The sequence below is a fragment of the Marmota marmota genome, unplaced genomic scaffold, assembly GCF_001458135.2.
Source record: "Marmota marmota marmota unplaced genomic scaffold, marMar, whole genome shotgun sequence".
Classification (NCBI taxonomy): domain Eukaryota; kingdom Metazoa; phylum Chordata; class Mammalia; order Rodentia; family Sciuridae; genus Marmota; species Marmota marmota.
In genome coordinates, this window is record NW_026000026.1 from 6,948,262 (window position 1) to 6,959,757 (window position 11,496).

The following is an 11,496-nucleotide window of genomic DNA, read 5'->3' on the forward strand; positions in this document are numbered from 1 at the left end:
AAAAAAAAAAAAATATATATATATATATATATATATATATATATATACACAAACAACTGGGCTTAGATGGAATCTAAGAAGCCACAGAAAAGCATATTATCCTTGGTTAAATAGGAGGCAAATTTTGAGTGCTTATGTAAAAATCTCAGACCCTTCTAATTTTTTTTTAAACCATCCCAGGCTGGACAGGAAAACCTCCTTTTGTAAGGTTTGTTGTATTCAGTTTCTGGAAAAGTTAAAAAGAAAGGAAAAGCTTCATCTTAAAGGTGAAGAACTTGATGGGCACAGTCTTTTTAAAAAATATTTGTATTAGTTGTTAATGAAATTTCTTATTTTATTTATTTATTTGGCTGTGGTGCTGAGATTCAAACCCAGTGTCCACCATGACACACGGCCTCTCACAGGCCCAAAGCAATGGTGCCAGCTGACCGTGGCCTGGGACCTCCCAGACGGTGAGCCACAGTGAGCGTCTCCTAGGCTGGTTATTTCAGGTGTGTGTTAAGCAAGGGAAGCTCACACACCAGACCCAACCACGCAGCAGAGACCAGACCACAGATGAGTGCCACGCCTGACCAGAGGGAAAGCCAGCACACCCACTGCACCTGCTCCAGGAGCTGCCTTTCTGCCACTGTGATTTGTGAAAACTGTCCCCAAATCACATGATCATCATGAAATGGAAATCCGTTCAGATTCGACAACAGCACCCGTGAACAGGGGCTGGAGACGTCTCAGGCTGTAAAAATTCAAGTGGGTCCAGGAGGACAAAGAGCTGGACCACCTCTCCTGATTCAGCAACCAGCGCCAGATTATGACACCGCAGAGCACCACACAGACATGACCCCTCCCCACCACGTGTACCTCAAAAACAGATCAACAAGCCCAGTGTTAAGCCATGCAGCGAGTCCAAGGAGCCTGATCAAGCTCCCCTTCCCACCAGCTGGACAAACACGTTTCCTGAAAATAAGTCAAAACCATTTCCTCAAGTAGCTTCTGGAACTCCTGCTCTGCCGTGGTCCCAAGCAGACCCCTAACCTGCTTACTGCAGGACACTGGTGGCCACTACAGGGAAGGGGGTCTTTGAGAGTATTCTGAAAGGCCCTTTACCTGCCTGAAAAGCATCAGGAGAGGTAACAAGCCACCCATTCGCCCTCAAGGCCTGTGAGCAGGAGTGAGCTAGGCGCCCCCTCCTCAGCGAGGCCAGCGAGGCCAGGCCGCCCGCCTCGCCTTCAAACGCACCCTTTCCCATTTTCAAGCCAATTTACCCCTTGGGAGGAGACACCCCAGGACTCCCTTTTACTAAGAACATACCGGAGTCATTCAGGCTGCTGTTCCTCTTGGCGTAAGCGCTGCGCACCACCTGCTCATACACCTGGGCACCTATCGTCCGCACGTTGTCCCGGAGAAGGATGCCTTGAGCCTGCATCATGAAGAGGTAGGTGTTCACTGCAGAACAAGAGCGCAGAGCACAGGAACTCAGCAGTGTGCGACTTTGGGTTTCTCTCTCTCTCTTTTTTTTAACGTTTATTTTTTAGTTGTATTGAACACCATGTCTTTATTCTATTTATTTATTTTTATGTGGTGCTGAGAATCAGACCCGGGGCCTCACATGTGAGGGAGCGCTCCACCGCTGAGCCATGGATTTCTTTACTTTTTGCACCTTTAAAACCTCTTTCAGCTCTAAAACCCGACAAGGCCACATCTCTACTTTCCACACTGGATTCAGTGTTTTCAGGACACTAACATTTCCTGGAAGGGCTCAGGGGAATTTCTGTCAATACTCATCAGTTGTAGAAAAGCTGGTCTCCAGCCCCAATCTCTGTCCTAGCACCGTGATGCTAGGAAGACTTTTTTTTTTTTTTTAATTTTTTTTTTAGTTGTAGATGGACACAATATCTTTATTTATTTATTTTTACATGGTGCCAAGGATCGAACCCAGGGCTTCACACATGCAAGGCAAGTGCTCTACCGCTGAGCTACAACCCCAGCCCTAGGAAGACTCTTATGAGTCAATTAAATCATTTTTAAGAGGTCTCTGCTCTCTTTAAGGCCACCTTTTCCACACTAGATGGCCCCACACAGAGAACTGAAACTGCTGACTCCTCTGCCTCTGCACACACTGGAACCGGGTCTGGTCCTGTGAACCCTCCTGAAATGGCAGACTAAGGCTGCACCCTCCTGTGGGGTTTGAATGCCAGCTGCCCTGCGTCCCCACCAACCAGCACAACGGTGCGAGGCAACAGGGAAAGCGCAGGCAGCATGGTCTTGTCACCTGGGCATACACTGAACAGATGAGCATTCAGATTAGCCAGCCTAATCTGTCACTGTCATCTCTGCAGGGTGACCACCTGATGTCCCTTAAGTCTCTCTAGACTGCAAAACCAGGAGATCACAGACACGTCGAACGGAACTCGCGCACCCCATTTGCCATCTCAAACATGAGGGCGCCTATTTTCAAGAAACTGTGTGGCTTTAAAACACTCCCAATCAGGCATTCTATTTACTCACTCCCCCTCATCAGGGAGAAGGGGTGTTCTTCATGGGTGGCCAGTTACAATCCAAGCTCTGTGTCTGAAGGTAGAACCACCCCAACATTTGGCCGGACTCTAGCCTAGCCACAGGCAGCACGGGCCTCAGCAGAATGACCCTCCAGGCAGCCTGTGCAGCCTGGGCCACCAATTCTGCTCTTCGACAGAAGCACCCTGCTGACACTGATCATTATTACCAGAGTGTCCAGGACATAATGGGAATAAACGGTGACTGAGCAGATGAATGAATGACGCTCAAAAGTCAATTTACTTTATTCCAAGCGGCTGTGTTTGGTATCTATGCTGGTAGTGGTGATGGGAGTGAGGCTGGGGACAATGACGGGCACAACTCCCCAGTGTTAAACCCCAGAGGCCAACATGAAATGGACACAAGCTCGTCCAAAGATTCCAAGTCCCCTCTATGAGCAGAAAGTCAGTGTGCAGCGTCAGGAGTGGGGCATGGCTCAGAGTGCTGTGAGCTGACCAAGGCGCCGCTACTTTCCAACTCCGTCAGAAAACAGATCAGATATCATGGCTAGAAAAAGCTAAGGAAAAAGAGAGCTTCCAAACCCAAGCAACATGTAATTCTGCGAAACCTAAGCAACAGGAGTGACGTCTCATTTTCTAACTCCAGAATACAGCACAGTGCTGGCTCGCAGCGGGCCGGCCGTCCATGAATAGCCAATGACCCTAAGATTCCAACTTCGTACCAAGTTTCTAACTTTGTTCTATGTTATCATCTGGGCTATGTAATATGTTGCTGTGGCCCTGAAATCTCCCCTCATCCCCACTGACTGCTAAACCAGTGACAGTGTTCACCGAGCAGCACGGCTGAGCCTGTGCTGGGCCTGCAGAGTCCACTCCTCCCACCTGCGCACAGACCACAGGGGCCCAGCCCCTTCAGCCCTCCCCCCTCGCCTGTGCCTCCAGCTGTGAATTCCTGTGGGATGGCCTCCCCACGCCTCTCCAGGCCTGTCCTGCTCCTCCAGAGCTTCGGAAAGCCTGTTTCCTGCAAGGCTCGAGTCCTTGGGTATGCAGGGCCCATGAGCTTGCACCTATAACCAGCTCTCGGGGGACAGATACCGTATTGCTGTCCCACCGCTACCAGGAACTTCAGTTACCCAATAAATAAAAATCGTCCGTATTTATTGTGTCCTGAACTGTGTGATTCTTTTTCTCAATCCTTGAAATTAACCTAAGAGGCCAGCAACTATGACCCAACTAACGCCAGTTACTTTCAGCCTTGGGTTCTCCAGGCATCGCCACCAGGGCCACGGAAGGTGCTGGAGTGACCCAGTGTGCCACCCTCTTAACTCTGCTTCACTGCCTGGCCCAGCTACACTGTCACCACCTCCCTCCCAGGTTTCAAGACCCACGTGGCTCTCAAGTCTTCAGCTCCCTCCCGGCTGCAGGGATCTTTCCTCCTCACAGTCCTGGCCATGCAGATGCCCACCCGGGCTCCATCTTCATCCCTGAGCTGCCGCTGACCTGCAGGGGCTCTGTCCTCTGCTGCCAGGCACATCCTATTAACCCCTCAAGCCCAGCTGACGTGGTTCTGGAGGAAGCCTTGGTACCAGGCCAGTTCTCTTCCATTTCTCAAACAGATCTCAAAAATTGGCTTTTGTTTACTTTTGTCTTGAGTTTGCCGCCCGTGTCTCCTGTGTCTTCAGCTAATAAATTCACACTTGCTAATACTTTTTCTAATTATCCACAGGAACTAGTACAATGCTTAAAAATAAAAAAGACTGAGGAAGTAAATATTATCAAACAAAAGGAAATAATCACAAATTCACAGGCTTGGGACCAGCTGGGATTTTAAGGACACTCCTCAACATCCTCTCATGCTTCCACAGTCCCCAGAAATGACGGATTCCATGCACACAGACACAGTCCGCACACCATCTGCAAAGAAAAGTCTACCCTGGTTCAGGCCACAGTGTTTCCCAGTCCCCTTCACCCGCTGCCTCTCACCTGCCTCCCTCTCCCATCCTTGCTCTTTCTGCACACTGGCCCAGCTGTCTGCCTTCGACAAAGCAGCGCCCACAGTGACAGAGTGGTCCAGGTGCACTCGGAGGAGCCCAGGAACAAGGAAAGCCACTAGGAGCCCTGCTCCACCTGTTGCGAAAGAACTGTCCACTCGGCCCCTTCTGGAGATTTGTAATGTACAGTGACTCAAGGCCCAGAAATTCCCAGAATGTTCAGCTACCTAACCTGCCACTTCCCAACCCAGCACCTTTTCCTGCATAATAACCAGTGACATGGAGTGGCTCTCTGCAGAGCTCACTTTGGGAAATTCTGTTTGGGGTACTTCTGTGAGTGGACTTTAGAGGGTCCTCCCCTTGGTCAGGTAGGTATTCAGCAGTCGCTCCTCAGACCCACACTGAGATCAGTGGAAGCGGACTCCCCTGTCTTAGCAGCAGATGCTAAGCTCCCTTCTGTTTTGTGCCACTTGGTCGTAGAGAATGAACGTAGGGCCTCCCAGTGTCTCTGTCAGAAGCCTTACGACTCAGCCCAGGGCTCTGGCCTAAGGAGGAACTCTGTGCCCTCCCACACCAGCTTTCCCTTTACCAGCTTGTTCATCCTGCTGGGCACCTGCCTCACTGTGCGCAGCTCTAGCCCCAGGACGCCAGGATGAGCTCCCTCGGCAGGCAGGGGGCAGGCAGCGGATGGCTGCGGCCAGAACTGCGAGCGCAGTACAGGACGAGGACCCCGCGTTGTACATGTCATCAGATACCAATTCTCACCTCTTCCTGAGTCTAGGTGAGGAAGCTCTCAAAACCACAGTTCAGCTGAGAAAAATCAACCCCACTGAGGTTACACCCAGAGGCCAGTGCAGCAGCCTTGGGCCAGGGCCTCACCGGAGGCAGGGGACCAAGGTTACCTCCTGGCCAAGAGAGCAGCCTGCCTCCTCTTGCCCAGGACTCTAACAGGAAGACCTACTCTCCCCCTCCGTCAGAATCCCAGCCAGCCTCCATCTTGTCATCAGGCGACACATGTCCCCTTGAACACACTAAAAATGACCATGACTTGGAAAAATTCCTCACAAAACAATGAAATTGACTCTCCCAATCAGGAGCCACCTGATTTGACATCATGAACCCGACAGGGGAAGAAAGAAGCAGGACACTTAAGCGTGCATGTCACGCACTCCCCGCTCGCTCGCCAGCCCCCCTGGAGGCCAGCAGGGTGGGCTGAGGAGAAAGCCGCCCTCCAGAGCCTCCCCACACTGCCCCTGCTCCTGCGTCCCCTGGAGGGCCACACATCTGCGAGCCTACCTGGCCTCCCACTAGGACACAAGCTCCAGGGGGACAAGGAGGGCACCCGGTGGCTACACAGAACAGGGCGCCAGGGACACGAGGACACACAGTGAGATGCACTCACAAGTGAATGTGCTGATAAAGGGCGATGACTGGGACAGGGCAGTGGACTCTCCTCAGCGCCACCCTACTCCAGAGAGAACCGATGGCACTGGAAGCCTTTATTTCCCACAGCCAGACTCCGTTCTCCGGAACCCAGCACCAGGAAAGGCCCGGCGCCCTCACCACTGGGCAGAGCCAGAGATGAGCTTCCTCCCCAAAGTGCTCCCTGCTGCTCCCACACATTAATTGTAACAGGAAACCCTGGGAAAAAAAGAAAAAACTGGAAGTTCATCCAAAGGCAAGTGGCTGAATAAGGACTCGCGGCGGGCGGAGTGCGCGAGGGCACAAAGGAGACCGGAGTTGTTGGGAGGGTCCTGAACATCAAATGGCCCAGAGGCTCACCAGTGACCTGCCCCCATCTGGGGACTACTGCACAGCAACAGGAGAGAGCTGGGACCACGGGAGGGCTTCCACACGTCACGTGGAGCAAAGCCAGACACCAAAGCCATGTGTGGTGGGATGGGTGTGCGCATCGTCTGAGAGCAGCTCCCCAACCCACGTGCCCACGGAGGGCCCCGCCTTGGGCGTGGGGACGGGTGAAGGTGGCTGCTACTCGTCCTGCCTTTGGACCTGGGTTCCGGTTACCTAGGCATGTCCAAGCTGTAAAGATCCATCAAGCTGCTCACTTACTCACACAGGTTTAATACGTACATTATACGTCAATAATAGTCACCAAAAAATGAGGAAATCCATGAACGAATTACCAGGAAGAAAAACAGGGCCCACAGAAAACAACTCAAGTAACTTGTGAACACAGCACTCAGACACGACATCCTTAATGGAGTACACTTGAAGGACAAAAAGAATCACCAAGGGCTGGGCAGTGGCCCTGTCTGTAATCCCAGCCACTCAGGAGGCTGAGGCAGGAGGATCACAAGTTCAAAGCCAGCCTCAGCAACTCAGTGAGGCCCTATAGCTTAGCAGTTAAGGCCTCTGGGTTCAATCCCCTGTTCAAAACAAACAACAACAAAAAAACACCCCTAAGGATCCGGGAGGACTCTGGCAGGTCTGGTGTCTGAAGCCTCACTTGAGTCACCCCCTGGCATGGATCTCAAGGGCTCAGGGCTGCTAAACCCTCAGGGGAAAGGGAAAGGCCAACTGGAGGGAGGCAACCACAACACAGCCCCATGCCTCACCCCACGTATCACATGCTAATCACGCAAGGAAGTGTAACGCTGCAAAGGCGGGCGCTCGCTGACCCCTCACCAAGGTCCCAGCTCATACCTAGGCATGGATATGCCTAGGTAACCAGAACCCAGATCAAAAGGCAGGACGAGTAGCAGCCACCTTCACCCCTCCCCCACGCCCAAGGGTCCCGACCCAGGCACCCCAGCATCCTCAGGTTGCACCTCCTAACACAGGCAAGTAAGAGGAGCCGGCTCCTCCTACCCAGTGGTCCTGCTAGCCTATTTCAGAGGAGATCAGAAGAGAATTCCAAAATGTGGGGCATCACATAAAAGTACTGGAACCGTTCTAGATTAAGAGACATACCCAATGCAGCACATGAACTCTGATTAAACCATGAACAGGAAACAGGAAGGGCGAAAGGCACACTGAGACAAGGGGAAGAAACCTCAACATGGACAACACCGAGCCCACCTCGGGTTCTTGAGTGATCACAGCGCCGTGGTCATGCAGAGTGTCCTCTTCTTAGGAGGAGCATATTTAAGTGTGTAGGGGGCTAGCATCAGATATCTACAACTTTACTTCCAAATGGTTAGAAAAATGTGCACATGCAAGCAGGGGGTTCAGGTGTCTGTGGAGCCACATGGAATGTGGCAAAATTCTAGCAAGTGGCAGATGCAGGTGAGGGGTGTTTGCATAATCACCACTAGTCTCTCTGCCTGTGAGGCTGCCATTTCTTTTCTGAAAGAAACAGTTGTTGTTAATTAAATCTGTTGCAACTGCCAGGTTAAGTCTGCCAGACTCAGAGCTGACCTAGAGCTCAGGTTGCTTAAGGGGAGAATGTGGAGAGCCAAGGTTCCCCGAACTTGCTTAGCAAAGACCCCTCATGATTTCCCACATCCTCACAACAGACACAGAACCCCAGTCACAGAGACTGGTGACAAGCCCTTCTAACTGTCTCAAGCACACGGTCACCAAGAGTCATCACATAGGTGTTACGTGCCAGGACTGCCCTTCACTCCAGGGAAAACGACCTGAACAGTCCCAGGGGTCATCTTGGAAAAGGCTAACAAGGAGGCCTGGCCTCCAGTCACATCTGTCACATCGCGAGGGCCAGGAAAATCCTCCTGGAGTGGGGGTGGGGGTGGGGTCTTGAAGGAAGAGCCCTAACACAGGAAAGGAAGAGCAGAAACGAAGACTTTCAGGCACAGGCAGAAAACACACCTGAGCAACTAAAGTCAGCCCAGCACGGTCACCATGAAGGGCACCTATGGTGCGGCTAGAGCAGGAGCATCCAGACTACAAAAGGCTTCATATGCTGCACTTGGGGTGTGAAATTCATTCTCAAAGCCCTGGCATGGAAGATGTGGGCCAAGACTGCACTTCAATTCAAGGGGACCGACTAGTAGAAATCAATCAAACAAGTAAATTCAGCCCTAGTCAAAATCTGGAGCTCCAGATGATTATGGACTGAACTGTCCAGACCCAAGCCTCCTAGATGAATAAGTGAGGCTTTGGTTACTCTAAGCTGGGCACCCAAACTGTGCCAGTCTGTCCTTTCTGTCTACATGAAGCAGCAGGAAGAAAGCACGTCTTCAGAATCCTGAAGAGGTGGGCAGGAGGAGTGAAGCCATGGACACCCTCATGCTAGGCAGAGAGGGTGGCCAGTGAGGGCTGCAGAGCCAGCAGGGAGCTGCTTAGCATCCCCATCCCTGGCAGGCGGCACAGGCTGCGTCCTTTCCCTCGGCTCACTCATCACATTTCTCTGCTCTCAACACCCCCTCCAGACAACAATGTGGGAGTTTTAGGAAAACACTGGAGCCGATCTCTGAATACGTGGTTATACCTCATTCACATGCTTTCAAAGTAAAATTAAGGACGGGGAAGAAAACAGAGAACAGAAGCAAAGGGGACTCAACAGAAGGAAACGGGCAGGGGGCTCATGGCCACTCTCACAGCGTGCCCTTCCCAGGTGAGAAGCATGTCCCCAGGACACAACAGGAACTAGGAAGGGGGGAGGCGCTCGGGCAGGGTGCTTGCCTACTGTGTGTGAGTTCAACCCCCGGACTGCAAAAAAGGGAAAACAAAGTGTGTCAAAAGAAGCGAGTCAAAAGAACAAACATTATTTTTTCTTAAGTTGTAGATGGACACAACACCTTTATTTTATTCATTTATTTTTATGGAGTGTTGAGGATGGAACCCAGTGCCTCACATGTGCTAGGCAAGCACTCTGCCACTCAGGTACACCCCTAGGCACAGATTTTATTTATCTATTTATCTATCTATTTATTTATTTATTTATTTGCTTGCATATTAGGGTATCTGTAAAACCTGTGCTACCTAATTATTTATGTATTATTTTTATTTGTTCTACTTAGTTGTACATGACAACAGAATGCATTTCAATTCATCGTACACAAATGGAACGCAACATTTCAATTCTCTGGTTGTACATAGTGTAGACACGTACCTTTCATGCAATCATACGTGTACCTAAGGCGATGATGACCACCTCATTCCACCATCTTTCCTACCCCCATTACCCCTTTTCACCCTCCCTTTGTCCAATCCAAAGTTCCTCCATTCTTCCCATGACATGACCCCCCACCCCATCATAGGTCAGCATCCACTAATCAGAGAAAACATTCAGCCTTTAGTTTTGGGGGATTGGCTTACATCATTTAGCATAATCTTCTCCAACTCCATCCATTTACCTACGAATGCCACAATTTTATTCTCTTTTAATGCTGAGTAATAGTCCATTGTGTCTATATGCCACAGTTTCTTACCCTTCATGGATTGATGGGCATCTAGGCTGGTTCCACAGTTTAGCTACTGTGAATTCAGCTGTTATGCACACTGTGTGGCTGTGTCACTATAGTATCAGAACCTAAAAAATAATTGAACTCTACCCTCAATCTGAGATCACCTGCTCTATACCCATCAGGTGTTTTGAAAACATGAATCCACTCGTTCTGCTTATGAAGAAATGGATTCCTACGAAAATATTAATGCACTTATTTGAGTATTTATGTGCTGTTCCCAGATCCCTGTGTGTCATCTCACTTCATCTGCACGGTAACGGATAGGCAGGTGGTTACCCCATTTTAGAGACGAGGAACTGAGGTCTGAGGAAGTCACTGACATCTGGAGCAGAGATTTCTCAGCAGTCTTTTGTCCAGAGCCCATGTCTTCAGCAACCTCACTGGAAGTGTCCCAGGGGCTCGACACCTAGCCCTCAGCTAGGTTCCCCACGGACCCCCCCACCTTCATCTGGATCCTTACTGTGTACATCTCAGGTGTAACCGGTTTCCAATACTCCACTTCAGCAGTGGTGCCAATACTCATGATGGCATGATGCATCCCACACATTTTATAAGGTTTATGAAATTTTCTAAATTTGAAGCTCTAATGGGGATCATGAATGTCGGCATTTCAAATCTATTTAAAATACTGGACGCTCGTAGCAGGCACCAGGAGATGCTGAGGTCCAAGGTTGTGAGCACAGGGTGGCACACATTTAAGAAACAAATACAGCTTTCTTATTTTAAGATGAAAGGAATTTTTTGGCAACATTGTCACATCTATTCAAATGTTTTGGAGCACCTGTGTCTATTTTCACATAAAAAGTGGTTAAAGAAAACTGGGGGTGGGGTAGTACACATATCAACAGAGAAAATGATCTCAAAACTTATTTTGGGGCCCAGGCATGGTGGCACACCTGTAATCCCAGCAATTCAGGGGGTGAGGAAGGAGGATCGCAAGTTCCAAGCCAGCCTCAGCAACTTATTGAGACCCTAAGCAATTCAGTGAGACCCTGTCTCAAAATAAAAAATAAAAAGGGATGGAGATGTGGTTCAGTGCTTAAGCACCCCTGGATTCAATACCTAATACCTCCCCAAAAGAATTATTTGGGGAGAGAAACTCAATTTGATCTTTTACTTTCCCAGTCCTTCCCATTTCAGACAGAAATCCAGAGTCAATCTTTAGTTATTCTCCATGCTGTTATTCCCACTAAAACCAAAAGCCAAACGGTAAAGTGAACAGCTGTGAAGTACTGTGTAAACATTTCCAGTGACCTGGGGGTCTATTACCTGTGCGTTGTTAAGCTGTGTATGAGACAAGATGTGGAAAAGTTGTCTAAACAAAAATGAACCGACTGAGTAACCTACGGCAACCACTTAACTGAGAACGTACGGCAACCACTTAACTGAGAATTGTCTTTCTTCCAGAAAGACAATTACACATTTTCCCTCATGTGTGGAACCTTGGATTAAAGAGATGACATGAAAATAACAAGGAGTCTACAGAAGAAGGCAGGGGACAGGCAGGGGACTGCATACCATCAAAGAATGTTATTTTATGTATAAATATGCCATAACGAAACCCATTACTCTGTATAAGAAAATGCAGGTGGCCGCGGCGCG

The 11,496-nt window shown here is 49.8% G+C and overlaps 1 protein-coding gene across 1 annotated transcript in view; it reads right to left on the reverse strand.

Moving 5' to 3' along the window:
* Positions 1–11,496, reverse strand: part of B4galt5 (beta-1,4-galactosyltransferase 5) — a 71,758-nt gene that overhangs the window by 16,789 nt on the left and 43,473 nt on the right. The window contains exon 2 of the mRNA XM_015479453.2: positions 1,309–1,443. Within this exon, the coding sequence (XP_015334939.1) occupies positions 1,309–1,426 (118 nt within the window). The 5' untranslated portion in view covers positions 1,427–1,443. The remainder of the gene's footprint in view (positions 1–1,308; positions 1,444–11,496) is intronic.